General features: G+C 44.3%; 1 protein-coding gene across 1 annotated transcript in view; it reads left to right on the forward strand.

Moving 5' to 3' along the window:
- CCBE1 (collagen and calcium binding EGF domains 1) overlaps positions 1–25,024 on the forward strand; it is a 325,019-nt gene that overhangs the window by 293,671 nt on the left and 6,324 nt on the right. The window contains exons 3-5 of the mRNA XM_007935545.2: positions 5,394–5,446; positions 11,576–11,710; positions 14,525–14,677. Coding sequence (XP_007933736.1) covers positions 5,394–5,446; positions 11,576–11,710; positions 14,525–14,677 — 341 coding nt within the window. The remainder of the gene's footprint in view (positions 1–5,393; positions 5,447–11,575; positions 11,711–14,524; positions 14,678–25,024) is intronic.

The following is a 25,024-nucleotide window of genomic DNA, read 5'->3' on the forward strand; positions in this document are numbered from 1 at the left end:
GCATCCTTTCCTTCAAGGCTCAGGGGTCCAAGATTATCTTCTGTGTCTGTGTTAATTGGTTTCCCTTTTCTTTGTTGAAGAGGGTCTGTGCAATTCTTCTGCCTAGTCCGCCATCTTGCCCCGCCCTGAGTTAACTTCTTGTCATCTCCTAGGCACTTCAGTTACTGAGGTTACTCCACTGTGCAAAATCACTTCCCACCCTTCCATCCACTTTCCATCCCCATATAGTGTGGTGCAGGGTTGCAGATGTCTCCTAAGTCTATGAGACATGGTTTGCACTTTTTTTTGTTTCTTGTTCTCATGATTATTTAGGGATAAGACTTTCTCTCTCTCCATCTCCCTTCATCTCTCTCTCTCCTTTCACTTTTCTTTGGAAGAAGATAGAATAGCTGCCATTGAGTTGGAAGAATTAGAAGAAAGAAATGAGTCACAAGGTCAACGCCACTGTGGAGGGTTGTTCTTGCTGTTTGCTTGCTATGACCATGAAGCTGCAAGTAGAACACTCTTCTGCCCCAGGTACCATGCTAGGTACCGTCCATTTCTACGTATAATACTTGCAATAACCCCGTAAGACAATAATTTCCATCTACATGTTATCCATGATGAACCTGAACCTCAATAAGGTTAAGAAGCCAACCCAAGGTCATATCCTTAGCTCTTTAAATGAGGAACCCCAAATTTTAACCAGATCTGCTTGGCACCAAGAATGAAATTACTGTGAACAATGCAGCTCTTTCTCTTATTTTTAAAAATCTCTGATATATCTGGTGCACACCTAGGTATCGGTGGAGACAACCGTGCAAGGGAAACCCCAAGTAAATCTTAGAAATTTACCCTTGCAATGGAGCAAAGTTCCATTTCTTGTCTGCTAACTCTCTTAACCCTCCAAGTTCCCTTCTAGAACTGTAGGCAGTTTTTGTTTTTATTTATTTAATTTTTGTTCTAGAACCTAGTAACTAGCAACCAGCTGACAATCTGATAATGGTATTTTGACTTTTCTCTTGACTTAGTTTTTCCTTTTAGAAGCTCTCGCACACACACCCGGCTCATAGGATCTGTTTCTGGCTGCACCATTTTTCTTATGCTTTTCTACGTGTATTAACACTCTGGGCACATGGGGGGAAGGTCCAGAGACTTTCCTGAATGCCAGATGTCACCCTTTCTATGTGACAACCATCCAGTCACCACTTCCCCTTGCCAAGAAAAGAGAAAAGTGTTTGCATTTGGAAAACGCTCTGACACATGAAGTTTATTAGGAATGACTGTGTCGCTCATACACATGGGAACTTTCCTCATCTCAGTTTGTTTTTCTTGAAGATGAAAACCACACGGCCAAGTTTGTAGTTGAATCTAACCCACACGCAGGCTTGCATAACAAGAAGGAGATCTCCCTGTTGCTCTCCTAGCTTCATGATAACATAAATGATGCCATAAGTAACCTCTGAAATGGTGTAAGATGTGCAGTAAAGTGTGCAGCCAATGTTTATGCCTTATACTTTGGAATATCTCATAATTTATTTTAAATGGTGCTTTATGATTGATGGGTGTTTAACATGAAAGAGAATGACATAGTTCCAGGCCCCCAGGGGAAGGCAGGAAGGTGCCCTAGAGTCTCAGAACCACATCCTTCAAGCGGAGAGTTGGGGTCACTTTTGCAATTAAGAAAAAAACACAAAGGGGAAGTTAATCCTTAGGTAAGCAGGTACATGGATGAAGCATTTTCATCCAGAAGCTCGGATTTTCTCCTGACTGAACCTCAGAGCTTTCTGAGAGCATACCGAAACTTGTCACTATCATGACATTTCTTCAGAAGGCAAATGGCAGCTTCCTTCCGCTTCACTGTGTGAACCGTCCCAAGTTTAATATCTTGGATGTGGAAAGAGAGGTTGCAAGGATTGCATCCATTTGTACGAACTTGAAAATGCCATCGAACACCTCAGAGGTTATACCTTAGATATGTCATTTAAATAGAAACTGACAAATAGAACCATATGTCTCAATGTGGTGTGAGACTTTAGACATGAGCATCAAAAACACATGCTTCTTCCTTATCCAAGCTTCTTGTGCATCACTTGAGCTTCAGATCATCCTGTGAAATGTTCTTCCTCATAGTTTCTGTGGGGCAGCCTTGAGTAATACAGTAAGTAACCATAGCATTTTCATCACACTCTTTTAAACCAGTTTTCTTTTGGTGGTTGGGGGCTGGGACTTTCATAGCAGGGTTTCAGTTTCGTGGACTGGAGGTAGCTCCTCTACCACTGTTACAAATAATCAGCATAGATTTATTCCCCAAGGGCTTCTCTTGTCATATGAAATGGTAATTTAGCTGAGATGTTGGAAAATGATGTCTGCTGGGAAAACACTGGACATTGTCACCCATCATTCATATCAGTGAAATATAGTAATCATGTGTGTGTGTGTGTGTATGTGTCTGTGTATGTCTGTGTGTGTATATATAGGAGCTCGGTAGCATAGTGCCTAAGGCATTTGATTGCTAACCATAGGGCTGGTGGTTCAAACCCACCAGCCACTCCTCGTAAGGAAGATTGGGCAGTCTACTTCCATAGAGATACTGCCTCAGAAACCCAAGGAGGGTCGCTATGAGTCAGATACTACCCTATGACAGTGGGTTTGTCTTTTGGTATGTGCGTGTGTGTGTATATACATATATATATGTATATATATATGTCTGTGTGTATGTGTGTGTGTGTGTGTGTGTGTGTATGAGGTCTGGTGGTGTAGTGCCGAAGGCAGTTGACTGCTAACCAGAAGGTTGGCAGTTGAAACCCACTGGCCACTCCTCGGAAGGAAGATTGGGCTATCTACTTCCGTAGAGATACCACCTTAGAAACCCAAGGAGGGGTGCTATGAGTCGGAGACGACTCAACGGCACACAACAACAACAGCAACACTATATATATAGCTGTTAGCTGCTATCAAGTTAGCCCCTGACTCGTGGCAGCTCCATGCACAATGCAACGTAACGCTGCCTGGTCCCATGCCATCCTTGTGATGGGTGGCAGATTGGACCATTGTCATCCATAGGGTTTTCATGGGCTGGTTTTCAGCAATAGATCACCAGGGCTTTCTTCCCAGCTCATCTTAGTCTGGAAGCTCCGATAAAACCTGTTCAGCATTGTGGCCATGTTCAGGCCTCCACTGACAGAGGGTGACAGACGGTGGGGCTGCACATTGCATTGACTGGGAATCAGATCCCGATTTTGATTCAGTGCATCTGGGATGAAAGCACAAACTCTTAGCAGAGGGTTGAACCAGAATGAACTAGTTCCAAGCCCTCGTTCAAATCCACCAGCCGCTCTGCAGGAGAAAGATATAGCAGTCTGCTTCTGTAAAGATTACAACCTTGGAAAGCTTGTGAAACACTTCTACTCTGTCCGGTAGGGTTGCAATGAGTCGAAATTGACTTGACAGCTATGGGTTTTTTATATAAAGTGTATAAATTACAGACTTACGTTTCTAAATTTTAGGGAGATAATGAGGGCTCTACTTCTCCAGCATGCTCCTTTCTGATTTCCTCTTATGCCTTGCAGCACTGACTGCTCAGGCAGTCCTCTGTTTGAGCAGGTCAGATATACTGCAGGTTCGACCAGAGTTTCACTTCCCCACAGGACGCGGCAACTATGACCTGCCCTCAGACTGAGGCTCTCAAAGAAGGAGACTCCCCGTGTTCCTTGTCCAACATTTCAGCTCCCCTCCAAAACCCGTCTGCTTGTAGTCACAGTTCAGAGCCTTCAGGTAGTGATCTTCCCTTTTGCCCAGAGTTTATAGCTGTCAGCGGCAGGAGGGCTCATCTGTCAGAAGCTTACAACTCCATACCATAAGCATCATCTCTCCCGTGGAGGTCTGAATTTTTATCTCATGCCACCATTTCTCTATCTTAGGAGATAGAACCCTTGAGTATTTATATTAGGAATTTCCAGCTTGCTGTTTTTTGGTTCAGATCATTTTGGTACCTTTCAGCACCTTATGTGCAGATGTAAAAAGAGTGCTGTAATGGGACGTAGTGCCTAAGGCATTTGACTGCTAACCAGAAGGCTGGTGGTTCATACCCACCAGCCACTCCTCAGAAGGAAGGTTGGGCAATCTACTTCCGTAGTGATACCTCCTGGGAAAACCAAGGAGAGTTCACTATGAGTCAGATTGGACTCGACGGCAGTGAGTTTGGTTTGGTTTTAGAATGGGAATCAGAATACTTGGGTTCCAGTCCCAGTCCTGATAAAAATTATCTCCCTGTGAGACTTCAGCGAGGCATGTGTAGAACGAGGGCAATGGCCAGCTTCCAAAGTCTTTTCCAAAAGTCCACAATATTTATATTCTGTTGGCCTGCACTTATTTAAGGAACCCTGGTGGCACAGTGACTAACCACTTGGCTGCTAACCAAAAGGTCGATGGTTTGAACTCACAAGATGCCCTGTGGGAGACAGATGGGGCAGTCTGTTTCCATAAAGATTCACAGCCTTGGAAACCCTGTGGGGCTGTTCTACTGTGTCCTGTAGGATCACTGTGAGACAGAATCAACTCAACAGCAATAAGTTTGGGTTTGGGGAGTCAATTATTTAATATAAATATCTGTAAGTTTTAGAGTTATTTTACTTGTTTCATGGGCTTCCTTTTTAATTGCTTCCTGTTCACCTCATTAGCGAGGGAGGGATTTCCACTCTTGGGTTATGGGGATAATAGCCAAACACATACCACCCAGCACTGGCCAGATAACATCAGCAGCAGCTTATTAATAAGTCTCATATGCTGAAAGCTCAGAGAGAAGGACGCTGTACTCCACACAGGGGTTGCGCTCAGAAACAACCAGAAGCTGTGGGAGGCAGACTTCATAGTATCAAGAGGGCCAGGTGCCCTGCTAGTTCCCATGTGAGGGTGTGATTGGCTTGCTTGAGTAACTCTATGGGCTGGCGGAGAACTGAAACCTTCTACTCAAAGATAAGCGGGAACTGCACCTGGTCCATTTGAATAAGGAAGGTTGTTTGCCTAGGAGACTGTATCGTATCTGTAGGAGCAAAGTAGGGAAGGGAACTTGTGGTTAGGCCACATGAGACAATCCCAGTTCTACCAGATGTCAGGGCAACACATAACTGTAGACTTTATACCACAATCTGGAAGAGTTAACTTCATACATCAGGAGTCTGGAAGATAGCCTGGTATTGGAAGATGTGGTTATGTCATACTGGTAATATCATTCCTTTTAATCTCAGATTGACTTAAAACTCCTCCACACTTATTGTGCTTTATGCCATAGTTTTTCCTGAGTACAATTTCTTTCTTTCAAAAGCAATAGCTAAAAACATTTATAAGTTTAATCTAACGTATTTTAAATACTTTTAAACATTTAAAATACTTTTTGTTTGTTTGTCTCTTAGGAAAAAGTGCTGCAAAGGGTATAAGTTTGTCCTTGGACAATGCATCCCAGAAGGTATGTAATATAAAAAATTATGACTCCTCATTTTGTTCACCACTAATGACTAGAAATCTATGATGTTCAAATGTATGTGGAATTCTAAAGTACATGTTCAAATGTACATGTGTTGTCTGCTTCTGATTAACCACAGCATGTTTATGTGTGCAATTTCTTTTTTTGGCATTGAAGTCTTCTATACTAATTTGGTTACATGTCACGTGCTCTACTAATGACACAACACGTGCACACACATTAAGTCATTCTCATATTTCAGGCTTTATGTTTAATGGGCTATAGTTTCCTCATTAACATTCCAGGCACAATTAGAACACAACTCTCCTTCCCAAACTCCGTGCCTGCTGTTCATGTCCTAAACTTTACACCCCTTCTCATGACATCAGCAGACATTGAGTGCTCCTTCCAGCAGTGGAGGAAGACAGATGCATGAGATGAACCCAGCCTCAATGTGTATACAGTCACACTGGGGAGACAGGACGTGGAGAGTGTACAATCAGATAGACTCGGATTATAATCATGCTTCCACTACCTACTAGCTATGACCTGGGGCTAAAAATCCTTTTTTCAGAAAAAAAAAAAAAACTTAGTATTTGACTCAGTGGTTGTTTTAAGCATATTACCACATGTAATGAATGGAGCCTGACTCATTAAATCTAAAACCCAAATCCATTGCTGTCGAATAGATTCCAACTCCAAGTGACCTTATCAGATAGAATAGAACTGCACCTAGGGTTTCCAAGTGTGTACATCTTGATGGAAGCAGACTGTCTCATCTTTCTCCCTAGAGCAGCTGGTGGATTCAAACCACCTTTCAGTTAGGCGAGCCCTTTAATCACAGCACCACTGAGGCTCCTTAGCCATTACTAAGTGCTCAGTCAATGACGGATGCTTTTATTGCTGCTCTTGTTGTTGTCATCGCTAACTTCAGTGTGTGTCCTGGACACATTTAATGCAGCAGGTGTGCAGAGGAGGCATCCAACACAGAGGACCGGGACAATGTGGGGGTGGTCTCAGGAAGGAGGGGAGCCTTGAGCTAGCTCATCAAGCAATGCAGCTTCACATGTAGGAAGAAGAGTTCTGCAAAGGAGTCTAAGCAGAGCACTGACCCAGAAGAGACTGGAGAACTATTTGAAATGTGTGAAGTTAGTTTGCCCAGGCTTGAAGTGGGGCGATGAGAGGAGGTGAGTGGGTAACATGGAATTGTTTCTTCACTCTTGCCCAAGAAGCCAGGTCTCTGTGGAGGCTCTGGAGCCAGGCCAAGCTAATTCATGGTTTAGTCTCATAGAGTGTGTCTATGGAGGCCTGGTGGTGCAATGGTTAAGCACTGAGCTACTTACTGAAAAGTTGACAGTTCAAACCCACCGAGCCACTCTATGGGAGAAAGACCTGGGGGTCTTCCCCCATAAAGATGACAGCCTAGAAAACCCTATGGGGCAGTTCCACTCTGTCACATGGTGTCACTATGAATCAGAATCATCTTGATAGCACCTAACAAAAACAAAAACAGAGTGCATCTCTTTCTGTATCGGATATAAATGAATGAATTACGCCTGTTTATTGCTGTCTTCAGTGGAGGGATGAAAGAGTTCATTAAACCATAGCTGTGATCCATGGCAGAGAGGTGCCATCAGAAGGCCAGTTAGGAAATCACTTCACATCTGGCCTTGGGTCTTAAGACTGACTTTCTCCCTGCCAGCCAATTCTGTGGCCTAGAGCATGTTGGCAAAAAGACACGAAAGTGCAAACTAATTGCATTCCTTTCTAAATGAGCTTTCTTCATTCACCAGCTGTGTCCTTTACCAATAGAAAATTTTTAGGCGATTACATTATCGTCCCAACTAAAGTCCTTGCCCAACCTTATTAAAAACATTACATGGCACCACATACTTAGAGTTCCTTTCAATTGTAAATATTTTGGTTTCAAATGTTTAGGCCTAAAACCAGTCTCCTTCTCCCCAGTGTGACAATACAGCACCCATGATTACCACAACACTATAGGCTAGGACTGAATATTTCCAGGAAAAGTGGCTCAAGGGTTGAAAGGTGCTTGGCCGTAACCAACTCTCTGCTCTATTGCCTTTCTTAGAACTTTGTTAAAAGTTGATTAATCTGTATAAATATGTTAATTGGTTTTATTTGTTTCAATTATGTCTTTAGTTATAAAGTTTTCTATCACGCAATAACACAAAGGATAAATCTAGGATTTCAGGAAAGATGGTAAAAAGAGACTACAGTTTCTAACTAGTGTGCTAACTAATGAGTATTTGCTATAATTTAAAGGTGTTACTTCTTGTTCTAAATCAGAGGCTGGCAAACCATGACCCACAGTCCAAATCTGGCTCATCGCCTGTTTTTGTAAATGAAGTTTTATTGGAACATAGCCACAACCAGTAATTTACAAATTGTCTGTGGTGGCTTGTACACTAGAACAGCAGAGTTGAGTAGCTGTAACAGACTCCTTATGGCCTGCAAAGCCTAAAATATTTCCTGGCTGGCTCTTCACAAGAAAAGTCTGCTGACTCCTGCTATAAGTCTCATCTTGAAAGGCCAGGTGACCGGATGATCTGACTTGTTTCAGTTCAACAAGTAAGCTGTGTTGTTGTTGTTAGGTGCCGTCAAGTTCGTTCCAACTCATGGTGACCCTCTGTACAACAGAACAAAACACTGCTCGGCCCTGCGCCATCCTCACAGTTTTTGTTGTTGTTAAGCGTGGGTCCATCGTTGCAGCCACTGTGTCAATCCATCTTGTTCAGGGTTTTCCTCTTTTTTACTGACTCTCTACCAAGCATGATATCTTTCTCCAGCAACTGATCCCTTCTGACAATAGGACCAAAGTACATGAGATGAAGTCTGGCCATCCCCACTTCTAAGGAGGCTTCCAGCTATACCTCTTCCAAGACAGATTTGTTCATTTTTCTGGCAGCCCATGGTATTTTCAATATTCTTCGCCAACACCGCAATGCAGATGCATTAATTCTTCTTTGGTCTTCCTTAATCATGTCCAGCTCTCACATGCATATGAGGCTACTAAAAATACTATGGCTTGGGCTAGGCACAACTTAGTGTTCAAAGTGAATCTTTGCTCTATCACACTTTAAAAAGGTCTTTTGCAGCAGATTTGCAATATGTCTTCTGATTTCTTGACTACTGCTTCCATGGGAGTTGATCGTGGATCCAAATGAAATGAAATCCTTGACAATATCAATCTTTTCTGCACTTATCATGAGCTATAATTGTGCTAATTACTCCAAGGACGCAGTCCCCGCCAGGTATTCGGTCAAAAGACTGCTGTAGGCCTAGATGTTTTGTAGCAATGAAAGAAGCAGGACAGCAGGTCGAGCTGCTGTATGTCAGGCACTGTCCTTTAACGTATCATCCAATTTAATCTTCATCAAAGCAGTGTGGAGTTGATCTTTACCTTATTTTACAGTTGAGTCAATTAAGGCTTAAGGAATCCAAGATCACAGAGATAGTGACAGACCCAGGAGGGGTGGCTTCAGAATCTGACTCTTCACCACGAGCCTTCTTGCCTTTTAGAATTGGGCCTGGTCCTGGCTACCCTTCAGGTATAGAATTGAACTCACTCTTGTGGCTTCCAGCCAAATAATAGACAGGCATATGGGGTGAACATTTACATCAGGTAGATACATGACTTGGAGTGATCAATCATGGGAGAGCAGTACGACAGTGTTTTCACAGGGAGACAGCTCAGGGGATGGGAATGCATAGGAGGGAAGGACACAGGGAAGAGGTAACTATGGGGAGGAAGTGGGAAGAGAGAGCTATTACATTGTGGGGAATTACAGTCAATGTTATGAGACAAAATGTGTATGAACTGCTGTATGGAAAATGAATTTGCTCTGTAAACTTTTACCTAAATCACAAGAAAAATTAAAAAAAAAAAAAAGAATTGGGCTTGGTACAGAGTGGCAGTTCAATAAATGTGGCAGAACATGTGATTATGAAGTGTATAGAGCCTGTGGGTATCGATAGGTTGGAGAAACTAAAGTCTGTTGAGGAAACCAAAGAGGGCTTCTTGAAGGAGGTGGTGTTTTCATTCCCGCTTGAAAAACTGGATAGGATATCAACAGTTATGAAGTGCTATGAGAAAAGAAGCAGGGTTGACTGGAAATTAGTTATAAGAGGTGAAAATAGAATAAACAAAACACAGAGGTAAGAGGATAGGGACATGATAAGAGATGCTAGGACATTTAGGGTCAGAGTAGAACTGTGCTCCACAGGGTTTCCAACGGCTGATTTTTCAAAAGTAGCTCACCAGGCCTTTCTTCCAAGATGTCTATGAGTGGACTTGACTGCCACACTTTCAGTTAGCACTCAAGCATGTTAACCATTTGCACCATTCAGGGGCTCCTGGAAATCAGAGGAGAGTACTTAAAGCAGAAATAAAAGATATCAGCTATTTAGGGACTGTGGAGGGCAATATTTAAAGAATCAGGAATGATGGGAACTTCAGGGGCTGTTGTTTTTGAACTAAGCTCTGTTGGACACCATATTCACATGAGCACTTGGATGGCCTTTCTACCCATCCTGTTCCTCCTTTCCCAGGCCTCTGCTGGATGATGGCTACGGGGCTGAGCAGGGCTGCTTGTAGCCACCATGGCTGAGACTCTGCTCTTGAGCAAAGAGAGTACAGAACTGGGCTGCCTGAGGTCATGCTTACCTGAGGGACACGTTTGACCAGGGACAGTTTATAGGGATGGTCAGAATGTCCAGCCTAGAAGCCCAGTTAAAACCAAACCAAACCCACTGCCATCATGTTGATTCCAACTCATAGCAACCCTTAGGACAGAGTAGAACTGCCCCATAGGGTTTCCAGGGCTATCAATCTTTACAGAAGCAGACTGCTTCACCTTGTTTCCGTGGAGTGGCCGGTGAGTGGCTGGTGAGTTCGAACCTCCAACCTTTTGGTTAGCAGCCCAATGCTTTAACCAGAGTGCCACTAGAGCTCAGTTATGGAGAGGAAAATTGAGCCAGGCCAGCTTTCCAGGTCATCCTGAGAATGGCAGGATCCTTGTCACACCGAGCCTGCCCACGTCAGTGGCTGACAGCCCACCCATCCCACCTCATATGCAGCAGAGCAAAGCCAGGCTCGCCTGTGGCCAAGGATAGTTTATCTGTCAGCACCTGGGGGAGACAGCACAGTGATTAATGATTGCCTGGATCTGGTCCAGGAGGGAATGTGCAGGCCTAGCTCCTGGTTTAGAGCCAGAGTCCCTTCAGAGGCCCAGTAAGCATCAGTTCATGAGCACGAGAGGAGGGGATGTCTAATGCATTCCCAGTGATAAAGTGTCCCCCTAATTTGCACAAGGCAGAGACAGAGGGCTGAAAGGAGATCTCGAGCCACTGGAACACACCCAGCCCCTCTCAGCATGTGGAATGACCCCGTGCAGTGCACACAGACCACACTCCCAAGCACACACAGAGCAGCTCCCTAATAGCTCACACACATTTCCATTCCATCGCCTCCCTGCCCCTGCTCTGAGCCTGCCTGACTTCCAGCCCCAACTCCCACATTATGATTCCAGTGCCCATCCCCAGGCAGCCTGGTCTTTAATGTTCAGCTGGAAGGATTTTCTCTCTCTAGAGTAGTTGGTGAGAAAAACAACAGCCCCGTCCCCCAGATCCACTGCAGAGCCTGGCCACCTGAAGCATCTTTGCTCTGTGGGTGAGGGACAAACACTAAAGGACAGTGAGGTGACCTAAAGGGGAATCGCAAGCAGTGCTTGGTTTTGATACTATGCGTTAAGTTACCCATTGCTGGGCACTTAGACAACCCTAAAAGAAGAATGGCCCTAGAGGGTCAGCAAAAACGAAGGAACCCCTCGTTGAGATGGATTGACATAGTTCCACCTCAATGACTCAGACATACCTAAGGTCATGAAGGTGGCCCAGGACCGGCAACACTCATTGTTAGATAATGTCGCCCGCCATGAGTTGGAGCTGACTCTAGGACAACTAAGGACAAGTGTAGTCATTCACACTTCACACTTGCCGGAGAGCAGAGTCCAGCCAGTGTCGATTCTGGACCAGAGCTTGATAGCTCCGCCCCCCTCCCCCCCCCAGTGAACAGCCATGGTTGATGTGAGCTCACCTTTGTTTTTGCAGACTATGACGTTTGTGCAGAGGCTCCCTGTGAACAGCAGTGCACAGATAATTTCGGCCGAGTGCTGTGCACTTGTTACCCAGGGTACCGATATGACCGAGAGAGACACCGGAAGCGGGAGAAGCCGTACTGCCTCGGTGTGTTGGCAATAACATTCTCTTCCAGCTCTTGAGGCTATGCTTCGGTCAGGTGGTTCTGTCCTGTTGGCCATTCTTCATCAGTGTGACCAGCTTCCACAGCAGTTGTTGTTGTTATGTGCCTTCGAGTCAGACCCGACTCATAGCAACCCCTCCTTGGGTTTCTGAGGTGGTATCACTACGGAAGTAGACCACCCAACTTTCCTTCCCAGGAGTGGTTGGTGGGTTTGAAGCACCAGCCTTCTGGTTAGCAGTCAAGTGCCTTAGGCACTACGATACCAAACCCCCATAGCAGTTGTAATCTTGATTTCTCCCTTTAAGCTCTGATATTTGTTGGATGAAGTTGTGTTTAGTGCTGTGCTCAGGACTACCACCTTCTATGATGCTTATTAAAAGAAAAACCCGTCTACTATCTGTTCAGGGTGATGGAAGAATTGGGAAGAGTTAATGGTGATGGTTGAACAAGATGATGAATATAACTGATGTCACTCTGAAGACTAAAAATGTTTTGTTGGCTATCTACATCACAACAGTTTAAGAAATAATAATTTGGATATGTCACAAAACATTAAAAACCAACTATGACCTAGGAATTCTTCAGAGTCAATACCACTCAGATGGTAACTGGCAGTGAGCTGTCAGAGCAGGAGAAGGGGCTGTTAACAAGTGTCAGTTAGAATGATGTGAAACAGAATATAAATGGTCTTGAAAGTAAAAATGCAGAAAGAACTCAAAGAGGAAAAGCGTTCTCTCAGAAGACCAGAGAAAGAGCCTGGAGGAGGAGGAAGGGCCCATATGGCAGACAGGTTAGAAGTGAGTCAGAGGGCACTGAAAGCCAGCCACCTGGGCTGCAGCTGGGAAGAGTCAACACCATCAGTTGCCGCCAGCTGGTTCCCTTCCCCCTCGTTGACCGGGCTGCCCAACCATGGATGCCTTGCATTTCTGAGGCAAGTTTATGGCTAATTGTCCCCTGGAGCCACATGTTTCAAAGTGTAGTCAGTCCGTGGCTAACCTGTCTCAGAAACATTTGGGGGTCTTGTTTTTTAAAAAAGATCCCTAGTCTTCCCTCCAGAACTAGTGAATCACAACTCCAAGGATCTGGAACTCTGCAAGATATCAGGAGAAGGGTCTGAGTAGAGTGCAAATTAACCCAAGAGGGAAATGAGTAGTGTGAATACCACCTTCTCCCTCCCTGCCCCACCAGCAGTCTAGTCAGTCCCAGTTAAGAGTAGTTCTAGCCATGGTACTTGGGATGGTCCCCACACTCATGAAAAATGGCTTTGAGACCACCAAGTGAATGAGGCAGGAGACCCACAACCTCTCCTCCAAAGAGCATGGTGCATAAGTCTCCATAATGCTCAGGGCCCATGTACAAGGCTCTTAAGTTTGTAGTAACTACTCACACTGCTCTTTTCATATGGGAGTGTGAAGACCCATAGAACTTGGTTCTGCTAAGACTTCTGTCGTCTAATTTGATCTCCCATGTCAACGTTTCCTCCCTCCTCTGCACAACATAGGCAGCTTCACCTTCAGGGTTTAGGGACCTGAAGAAAGGCAGTAAGACTAGGACCTACTTAGGAGGAGATAGCCATAACATCTTGGTCTACAGATGCCCTGGTACTCACTACCAAGCAAAGAGAAAAAACAAAATAACTGCCGTCAAGTCAATTCCGACTCATAGCAAACCCCATTGGGTTTCTGAGGTGGTAAATCTTTACGGAAGTAGATTGCCCAGTCTTCCTTCCATGGAGTGGCTGGTGGGTTTGAACAAACAACCTTCTGGTTAGCAGTCAAATGCCTTAGGCACTATGCCACCAGAGCTCCTTGATGCTCACTGCCAGGAGCATACAAATGCTCTCACGTTCTTGGTACAGGGCTGCCAAAGGTAGGTCCTTGGCAGCTTGTCCAGGGAGTGGCTGGGAATTGTTGGCATCCTAAATTCCTATGCACAGCCTGGGGCTGCATGTCCCATTTCCCATCCTCTGCCACCTGGTGTCTTCAGCCAGTGGACATGAAACAGATTTGTGCCTCCCTCTCATCACCTGGTGGGAACATTTTGTTTCCACCCCATTCAGCAGGGGAGCAAGTCTGTGATGTGCACAGAAAACAAGGACTTTTAATGGCTGCTTGTTTGATGGTCTCATGGCTCATTTCCTCAGCTCACAGAGTCTGTTTGGGTCATTGATGAGGCAAAAATTTCCTGGGAAAAACTCTCTCCATTACACCCATGATGACTATTTGCTTTTATCAGAAGTGGCTTTTCCCAGGTACAATCATGTCTCTTCACTGGGAAGGAGCCCTTTCTAAGTGACCTTGGGTCACCATCATGCTGCTTGGAACCTACAACCATAAAGGGAAGCGTAAAAATGCACAGTGCACTAGGGTGATTGCAAAAAAAAAAAAAAAATATTTTTATAATGTTTACTTGTCAAAGTGTGTTGCCATCTGTTATCTCATTTTATCTTCTAAGAAGCCCTGTGAAGGATTTAAGGCAGCCTTCCTTATCGTTGTTTTATAGGCGAGAACTTTGAACTCTAGCAGTACAGGCTTTATGCTCCATGACTGGGTAATGGCGGAACCACAGGCAAACCCACCTCGATCAGTTTGTAATCATGGTAGAAACTGCCTGAGTGCTTTCTCCACGAATGGCCCATGTTAGTAGCTTCCTGCTTTACCCCAGGCTTCTTGGGTAGAGGTCAGGCAATGTCCTTTGCAGACATGCTACTGTGGAGCCAAGCCTAATGGCAGCAGTTGGGTGGGAAGTGAATTCTCTGAAACTGTCTCGAAGTGCTCTCTGCATCTGTTTGAACCCAGATATCGATGAGTGTGCCACCAGCAATGAGACACTCTGTGCCCATATCTGCATCAACACCCCAGGCAGCTACCGCTGTGAGTGCAAGGAGGGCTACATCCAAGAGGACGACGGGAGGACATGCACCCATGGGGACAAATATCCCAATGACACTGGTGAGTAGGCTGAGTACCATTGTTCCCCTGACCCCTAGCAGCGCTTGGGAGCCAAGCAGGGCCCTTCAGGCAGCAGTTGACAGAAGAGCATTTATACGAATGGTAGGTGGGGCCTGGGTAAAAGAACGGAAGAGCATAGCATCTAGCCTCTTCTAGGGACACTTAGAGAGAGTGGCGCCCATTAGCAGCAAGGGTTGTGAACAGGTGTGTATTACCAAGCTGAGGTGGCATGCTCTGGGATAAACCAGTAAAGGTTAGTCACATGCTTCAGGCCAAACTAGGATGAGTAGACAAGAGCCCAGAATGCTGTGTTCTCTCAAAGAAGTGGGCTAAATTAGACATGTGGAGCCCTGGCATTAAAGTAGCAATCTCCATCAGTGCTACTCGAAGTATAGTCCAGGGGCCTGTGTCCATCCTCAAACTGTTTATTACCTGGTTCATGATTGGAGAAACACAGAAAGGGAGCGTGTCTAGACATTTTTACACCATTTTGCCAGAGAAATCTTGTCTAAATCCAGAAATTCGTGCTTGTGTTTTATGTTGTCTTTTATTTTCTTAGTAATTCATTTTTGTTGTATTTTGCAAAGGTATCAGTCTACAATTAATTAGAGAAAACTTTTAAAGAATGGCCCTTCATCCTGAGTAAAATAAATCAATCACAAAAGGATAAATATTGTATTAGTTCATTATTGTAAAAAGTCAAGGAAAGGTTTATATATGGAAGTTTCTTTGTTGGTTACCAGGGGTGGGAGGGGAGGGGAGAAAACACTGCAAAAGTTTTTTTAAATTTTAAATTAAAAAAAAAAAAGAAAAAGAGTGGCCCTTCATCATGGAGAGTCTGAGAAGCTGATTTAGACTCCGTCAACTAAATTCAACTGAGATGTCACTAAGGGACACCATCAACCTGAATGTTGGCTTACTTCCTTATTTAAATTTGGAAAGAACGAAATAGAAAGCTCAAAAAGCTCCTGTCAGGTGTTTCTGGTGAAAGAGCTCTTACTGACTGTTGAAGCAGTCAAGTGTCAGGTGCCAGCCTAGTAACCACCCATTAGGGCTTTCAGCATAGACAGACATAGTAAAGGACCTGTCAGCTAGGAAAAACTTTGAAGCCAAATGGACTCCACTGGCCATGGCTGACAGAAGCTCAAGAAAAGACAAGGCTGGGCACTACCAAGCAAGGGCAGACTACCCAGTGAGCAAGGTAAGCACAGGCTTACTTGTTCTAACTGACTCATCTATAGTGAATATAAATTAGTAAGTTAGCACAAAGGAGCCTGTGCTTACCTTGCTCACTGGATACTCCATCCCTGTCAGGGACTGTAAATTTGAGAAGAGGCTTTGATTCTATACAGAGGTGCTATGAGTGTAGGAGAGAGATAGGTGCCAGCCATACCTAGAAGTAGAATCTGTGATGTGGCCAAAAAAAAAAAATGTGAAATTGTTCACTACAGATTAGTAGTAAACACAAGTAAGCCCATACTTGCCTTGCTTATTGGGTAATCGGCCCCTACTGTAAGGGCAGGCAGGCTTGAGTGGGCCTCAAGGCCACAAAGGGAGAAGGCGAGGTCCGGGGAGCTCAGCCAGGGAGACAGACAGCCCTGGGTTGGTTCCATGGTGCTCCAGCATCCACCTTCCAGGCCAGACAGCTGTGTCATCTGTGCCAACCCAGCTCTCAGGCCTCCCTTGGGAAGGGAACATGGCAGGGACACTGTCAGGAGAGGTTGGCTGGGCTGGGGCCATTCTGGGTGGGAGGGGTGTTGAATTTGTGGGCAGGGGGCTCCTAGGGCAAAGCCCGTGTACCGAGAAATGCAGAGGAGATCTAAAGGCCAGAACTACTGGGGACACTCAGGAGATAGTGGTTCTTGGGCACAGCCTGACATTCAAAAGGGAAGGATGATAGGCCACCACCATCAGCCGAGGACAACAAACAGCTGGGGACCAGATGCCTCACTCAGAAGTACACAGCGAAATTCTGAGAACAACCGGGTTGAGTCACAAGGAAGCCACCATATGCAAAATATCCATGTGGAGCCAGCTTAGGCTTGGGCAATCTGAGGTCATCTGAATGGAGAGAGCTTGGTGACACGTCTGAAGGCATGCAGCCCGTGGTGTCTGCCCACCCTGGGGTGTGCTGAAAGAAGCATAAGAATCTGTTTGGGATAAAGGTCAAATGAGAAAAAATAATGTTAAAAAAGCACATTTTTTCATTCAAAATTAAAAATCCCTTTGTTTTGTACCACGGCAGGAGAGGCAGGGAGAACAAGGACGTGTAATCTTCCATCGGAGATTATCGTTTGTTGAAAGGGAGAATCTCACCAAAACCTGAGGTGGAACAGGCTTGTAGCCGCTGAGAGATCCATGCGTGGGCTGGCTTGAGGATGAGCAACAAGAAAACAGCTTCCTAGGTTTTCATTCTGGACTTGGGTTTCTCGCCAGGCTCTGAGCCAGGTAGCCACAGGCTATGGGCTGCTCATCCCGGCACATACACCTGTCTCTTTGCCTACTTTTATATGCAGGTGAAATCTCCTTCACAAGGATGGGTAGGGCAGCTGTGAGTAACCCTGACCAGAGCCTAACCATCAAGAAGGGCAGCAATGAACTCTTATGGCTGAGTGTCAGGGTGGGATGAGATACAATATACAAGTCTGACAGAGGATATTTCTACATATGTATTTATATGTGCTGCAAATATATCCATGAATGCAGGAGAACATACAGGGGGTAAAGTTATAAAGACTTCTTAGCCATAACCAAAGACCTTGAGGGAAAGAGTCACTGGGCCTGGGGCTCAGGACTATAGTCTCAGAGGACATCAAGGTCAATTGACGTAACATAGTCTACAAAGACAATGTTTTACATCCTCTGTTGGTGAGTAGTGACCAGGGTTTGAAAACTTTGTGAAGGTCATCTAAGGTGCCAGTATTTGTCTTTCCCCATGTGGAGTAAAGAGTGAAGAAAATCAACGATACAAGGGAACAGTTGGTCCAAAGGATTAACAGATCACACGAACTTCAGCCTCCACAGCCCTGAGACCAGGAGAACTTAATGCCGCTTAGCTGTCACTGCTGCCACTCTGAGAGGGACCACGACAGGAAGCTAGAGGGGGAGAAAATGTGGAACAAGATTCAAAATCATTACAAAACGAACAGATTTACTGGTCTGATTAGAGAGTGGTAGAACTACCAAGACTATGGCCCTTGGACACCCTTCAAGACTGGAACTGAATTCACCCCAGTGGCTCAACTTTTAGCCAAACAATAGACAGCCCTATAAGGTGAACAGTAACACCAGAGAGGTATGCACTGCTTCGAACAACCAGCGAATGGCAGCATTTGTTCAGGGATAAAGCTCAGAAGGCAGGAAGGGATAGGAAAGATGGACACAGGGAAATGGTAACCACAGAGGGAGTGGGGAGAGTGGGGATGGCAGTGAATCACAAAACAAAACGTGCATTTTATTGAAAGGAAGGGAGCTCTGGTGGCGTAGTGCCTAAGGCATTTGACTGCTAACCATAAGGTTGGCAGTTCAAACCCACCAACCACTCCTCAGAAGGAAGATTGGGCAGTCTACTTCCATAGAGATACCACCTTAGAAACCCAAGGAGGTTGACTGCTAACCATAAGGTTGGCAGTTCAAACCCACCAACCACTCCTCAGAAGGAAGATTGGGCAATCTACTTCCATAGAGATACCACCTTAGAAACCCAAGGAGGGGTGCTATGAGTCAGACTGGACTTGATGGCAGTGAGTTTGGTTATGTTTTTTATTGAAAAGAAAACCAATTTGCTTAGTAAACTTCCACCCAAACCACAATAAAAAGTTCAAAAAAAAAAAAAAAAAAGAGAGACAGACAGACAGAGAGATCTTAGGGGTGTAGAAACAACAGGATCTTGTCCTGCCCACAAGGAGCTTCCTACCTTCTGGTGTAGAGTTGTCCACATGGAGACCTGTCTTCCTCATTACCCAGTGCTGCGAGTGGCTTTAAAGATCAGAAATGTATGTTCTCACAGTCCCAGAGGCCGAATCATCGGCCAGGTAGATCCCTTCCTTGTCAGCAGCCCTTGGTTCTTTGGTGTTCCTTAGTTTGTAGACACCTCTTAAGGTGTCTGCCTTCCCCTGTTGGTGTGTGTGTGTGAGTTCTGTCAAAGTATCCGTAGATTGGAAGCAGAACACATCTTATGGAAACTCCCTTCTCAACTGATTGCTCAACATTGCACTCAATTACATTAACCAAAAAACAAACTCACTGCCATCGAGTTGAATCCAACTCATAGCGACCCCTCCTTGGGTTTCTGAGGCAGTATCACTATGGAATTATATTGCCCAATCTTTGATTACATTAGGGAAATTCATCTGCCCTGCCCAGGCCGACTGACTCAATTGCATGTAACAACTCCATAACAGGAACTACACCAGTGCTTGACTAAACAACTGGACACCAGCGTACCCAAGTTGACACATAAAATTAACCATCACACACCTAAACTAGCAGTGACCAGAGAAGCTGGATGGCATTTGCAAAGACTTATTTTTTGGTCTGAGTGACCTCACCTCCTGCAATAATTCCTGGGTTCTCCAACCATGCCTTTATCAATCCCCAGGGTGAGAGCCTCACATAGTCTCCCTGCTGTGTGACACCCTACGGGCAGCCCTGAATCAGAGCATTGTGACAAGGTTGCCTGGTGAGGAACACTCACCTCCTCAGCAAGTGGGCCCAGGGAGGGTCTGAACAGGACAGGGAGGTCTTCATTGCATCTTTGAAATTAGCACTCTGTTGGGCTAAGCCAGTAATGGGACCACATTCATTTGTTTCCTTCTCTACAAAATGAATCGTGCTTCTTAAAAAATGTCCAAACATGGCATAACATATTACACAAAACATTGTTCCACCTCCTACTTTGGCGAGTAGCAACTTCTATCTTAAAAGCTTGCAAGCAGCCATCTAGATGCAACAATGGGTCTCTCCTCGTCCAAAGCAAAGAAGAATGAAGAAAACCAAAGATTCATGGAAACAATTAGTCCTAGCAACTGGTACACCATGCTATCCTCACCCTATATGACTATGAGACCAGAAGAACTAGATGGTGCCTGGCTACCACTATCAACCACTCAGAGGGGGATCTATGGAAGAGATCCTGGATAGATTTGGAGAACAATGTGGAACAAAACCCAAAATCATTTAGGAAAAAAAAAAGGGACCAGGTTTGCTGGTCTGATAGAGCCTGGTGGAACCACTAAGACTATGGCCCCTAGCTGCCGTTCATGTCTGGAATTGAACCCACTCCTGTGGCTTCCAGCCAAACAAAAGACAGGCATATGAGGTGAACATTTACACTAGGTAGATACACTCCTTGGAGAGAACAATCATGGGAGAATAGAAGGGCTGTTTATGCACAGGGAGACAGCTCAGGGGGCAGGGGTGCATGGAGGGAAGGATGCAAGGAAGAGGTAACTATGGGGAGGAAGTAGGAGGGGAACTGTTCCATTGTGGGAAATTGTAGTCAACATCATGAGACAAAGTGTATGTGAACTGCTGTATGGAAAGTGAATTTTCTCTATAAACTTTCACCCAAAGTACAATTTTAAAAAAAGAAAGTCACACAAACACACACACAAATGTCCAAACAAGCTGGAAGTTTCAGTCAAGTACAAGAAATCAAGAATTCTAGTTTGATGGTAACCAGGTTGACTTCTGTGGCTAAGAGTAAGCCAATAAAAAGCCCTGAGCCCCAGTGATGATAATGGATGTCTGTGTTCTAGGGGTGAGCTTGCTGTTGCACCAGAAGATCCTATCTCTAGCATTTCTGCCATTTAAAGATAGATTTTGTCTTCACCACCTATTTCAACATTTCCCCTAAATTATTTCTGCCAACCTTGGGGGTCCTGGGAGGTAATGACAAGCATTTCTTTTTTAAAAAGTTTCTGTGTTTACACTTTTGGGTAAGTATACATTCCTGTAAGGAGACTTGATGTCTCTGTGCTTAAGCTCTCAGCTGCTAACTGAAAGATGGGAAGCTTGAGCCCACCAGCTGCTCCGCAGAAGAAAGATGTGACAGTCTGCTCCCATCAAGATTACAGCCTTGGAAACCCTATGGGGCAGTTCTACCTTGGACTGTAGTGTTGCTGAGTCGGAATCAACTCCATGGCAATGGGTTTGGTTTTGATTTCACATTACTGTGCCTTTTAGAGATTCTCAGAGACAATGGATTAAAAGCTTTGTGAGAGCCTTCCATTAACACAAGAAGGTGGATTTTTTGCTAATTTTGTTAAACTTGCATTTCCCAAAATTATTTTCTTAAGAAACTTCTATAAATATCTCAGATAATAGAGTCCTGCAAAATCAGTTTGGGAAATTCTGAGTTATGATCAGAAAGAACTTAGCTCTGGAGCAGAACTGGACAGGTGATCAGGCAAGGGTGTTACTTTCACCAGATAAAGCAGCCCAACTCCTGAGGTTGTTGATTTGCTGGTGGCACAGCAAGGTACTTCCCTGTTCTGCCACAGTGAGAGACAGTTTGTCCCAGCTTGTTATTGTTGTTCAGTGACACCAAGTACATACATGATAAGCCCATTTGCAACAGAACAAAACTGGCCAGTCATGTACCATCCTCACAATCTTTGCTTTGTTTGAGCCCATTGTTGCAACCACTGTGTCGATCTGCCTTGTTGAGGGTCTTCCCTTTTTTGGCTGACCCTTTGCTTTACCAAGCACAATGTCCTTCTCCAGGAACCTTCCCTCCTGACAACATGACCAAAATAAAAGAGATGAAGTCTGGCCACTACCACTTCTAGGGAACATTCCAGCTGTACTTGTTCCAAGACAGATTTGTTGGTTCTTCTGGCAGTCAATACTTTCAATTCTTTGTGGTCTTCCCTATTCATTGTCCAGCTGTCACATGCATATGAAACCATTGACAATACAGTGGTTTGCGTCAGGCACATCTTAGCCTTCAAAGTGACATATTTGCTCTTTAACACTTTAAAGAGACCTTTTGCAGCAGATTTGTCCAGTGCAATATGTCGTTTGATTTCTTGACTGCTACTTCATGTGTGTTGATAGTGAATCCAAGTAAAATAAATTCTTGACAACTTCAATCTTTTCTCCATTTTATCATGATGTTGCTTATTGGTCCAGTTGTGAGGATTTTTGTTTTCTTTATGCTGAGGTATAATCCATACTGAAGGCTGTAGTCTTCACCAGTAAGTGCTTCAAACATTCTTCACTTTTAGCAAGCAAGCTTGTGTCATCTGAATATTGCAGATTGTTAACGAGTCTTCCTCCAATCCTGATGCCATATTCTTCTTCATATAATCCAGCTTCTCAGATTATTTGCTCAGCATACGGGCTGAGTAAGAATGGCGCAAGGATACAACCCTGAGACACACCTTTCCTGATTTTAAACCATGCAGCGTCCTCGTGTTCTGTTCAAAGACTGCCTCTTGGTCCATGTACAGGTTCCTCGTGAACACAATTTAGTGTTCTAGAATCTTCATTATTTGCAATGTTATTCATAATTTATTATGATCCACACAGTTAATTGCTTTTGCATAGTCAATAAAACACAGGTAAACATATTTCCAATATTCTTTACTTTCAGTCAAGATCTATCTGACATCCCTCATCTCACATCCTCTTCTGAATCTGGCTTGAATTTTTGGCAGTTCCCTATCGATGACTGCTCCAACCATTTCTGAATTATCTTCAGCAAAATTTTACTTGTATGTGATATTAATGACATTATTTGATAATTTCTGCATTCCATTGGATTAGAATGGGCATAGAATATGGATCTCTTCCCATCAGTTGGCCAGGTAGCTGTCTTGCAAATTTCTTGGCATAGATGACTAAGTGCCTTCAGTGCTGCATCCATTTGTTGAAATATCTCAATGGGCATTCCATCAATTCCTGGAGCCTTCTTTTTCACCAATTCCTTCCATGCAACTTGGACTTGTTCCTTCAAAACCATTGTTTTTTAGTCATATGCTACCTCCTAAAGTAATTGAACACTGACCAGTTCTTTTTAGTACAGTGATTCTGTGTATTCCTTCCATCTTCTTTTAATACTTCCTGCATAATTCAGTATTTTCCCCCTAGAATCCTTCACTATTGCAACTTTTTTCTTCAGTTCTTTCAGCTTGAGAAATGCTGAGCATGTTCTTCTCTTTTGATTTTCTAACTTCAGGTCTTTGCACATTTCATTATGTTGTAGTTGTTGTTAGGTGCCATCGAGTTGTCTTTGACTCATAGCGATCCCATGCACAGCAGAACGAAACACCACCCAGTCCCACGCCAGCTCGGTGATCCCTGCTGTTCTTGAGTTCATCGTGGCAGCCACTGTGTCAGTCCATCTCATTGAGGGCCTTCCCCTCATTCAGCGACCCTCCCCCTTACCAACCATGACATCCTTCTCCAGGGAATGGTCCCTTCTGACAACATGACCAAAGTAGGTGAGACAAAGTCTTGCCACTCTCGCGTCCAGGGAACATTCCAGCTGCACTTTCTCCAGGAAGATCTGTTAGTTCTTTTAGCAGCCATGGTACTTCCAGCATTCTGCTCCAGCACCACATCTTAAAAGCATCAATTTTTCTTCAGTCTTCTTTATTCATTGTCCAGCTCTCACATGCATATGAGGTGATTGAAAATACCATGGCTTGTGTCAGGTGCACCTTAGTCCTCAAGGAGACATCCTTGCTCCCCAGCACTTGAAAGAGGTCCTTTGCAGCCAACTTGCCCAGTGCTGTACGTCATCTGATGTCCTGACTGCTGCTTCCATTGGCATCAATTGTAGAACCAAGCAATGTGAAGTCTTTGACAACGTCAATCTTTTCTCCATTCATCATGATGCTATTTACGTCCAGTTGTGAGAATTTTTGTTTTCTTTATATTGAGATGTAATCCATATTGTACACTGTGTCTTCAATCACTATCAGTAAGTGCTTCAAGTTATCCTCACTTTCAGCAAGCAAAGTTGTGTCTTCAGCATATCACAAGTTGTTAATGAGCCTTCCTCCGATCCTGATGCCACGTTCCTCTTCATATAGTCCAGCTTCTCGGAGTATTTGCTCAGCATACAGACTGAATAAGTATGGTGAAGAAAGGATACAACAACCCTGATGCACTCCCTTCTTGATTTTAAACCATGCAGTGTCCCCTTGTTCTGTTTGAACAACAGCCTCCTGGTCTATGTACAGGCTCCTCATGAGTACAATTAAGTGTTCTGGAATTCCTATTCTTCTCAATGTTATCCACAATTTGTTATGATCCACACAATCAAATGCTTTTGCATAGTCAATAAAACACAAGTGAACATCTTTCTGGTATTCTTTGCTTTGAGCCAAGATCCATCTGACTGCAGCTATGATATCCCTTCTTCCACATCCTCTTCTGAATCCCGCATGCACCTCTGGAAGTTCTCTGTCAGTGTACTGCTGCAATCATTTTTTAATTATCTTCAGTAAGATTTTAGTTGCATGCAACATAAATGACATTGTTTGATAGTTTCCACATTCTGTGGGGTCACCTTTCTTTGGAATGGGCACAAATAGAGATCTTTCCTAGTCAGTTGGCCAGGTAGCTGTCTTCCAAATCTCTTGGCATAGCCAAGTGAGTGCCTCCAGCAGGGCATCTGTTTGTTGAAACATCTCAGTGGGAATTCTGTCAATTCCTGGAGCTTTGTTCTTCACCAATTCCTTCAGTGCACCTTCGACTTCTCCCTTTAGTACCACTGGTTCTTGATCATATGCCACCTCTTGATTTCATACTTCAATACATTACTTTGTCTTCTCCATCCACCCTTTGAAACCTTCCCTTCAGCTCTTTGATGTCATCATTTCTTCTATTTGCTTTAGCTACTCTCCATTCAGAAGCAAATTTCAGAGTCTATTCTGATGTCCATTTTGGTCTTTTCTTCCTTTCCTGTCTTTTTATTTTATTTTATTTTATTGTGATTTGGGTGAAGATTTACAGAGCAAATTCACTTTCCATACAGAAGTTCACATACACTTTGTCTCATGTCATTGACCACAGTTTACCACAATGCAACAGCTCCCCTCCCACTTCCTCCCCATAGTTACTTCTTCCCAGTGTCCATCCCTCTGTACACTCCTGCCCCCTGAGCTGTCTCCCTGTGCATAAACAGCCCTTTTTTCTCCCATGATTGTTCTCTCCAAGGAGTGTATCTACTTGAGGTAAGTGTTCAATCCATATGCCTGTCTTTTGTTTGGCTGGAAACCACAGGTGTGGGTTCAATTCCAGACCTAAAGGGCAGCTAGGGGCCATAGTCTCAGTGGTTCCACTAGGCTCTATTGGACCAGAAAACCAGGTCCCCACCGTTTTGTTTTTTTTTTT

The sequence above is a fragment of the Orycteropus afer genome, unplaced genomic scaffold (genome assembly GCF_000298275.1).
Source record: "Orycteropus afer afer isolate SDZICR_OR568_19922 unplaced genomic scaffold, OryAfe1.0 scaffold00029, whole genome shotgun sequence".
NCBI classification, from domain to species: Eukaryota; Metazoa; Chordata; class Mammalia; order Tubulidentata; family Orycteropodidae; genus Orycteropus; species Orycteropus afer.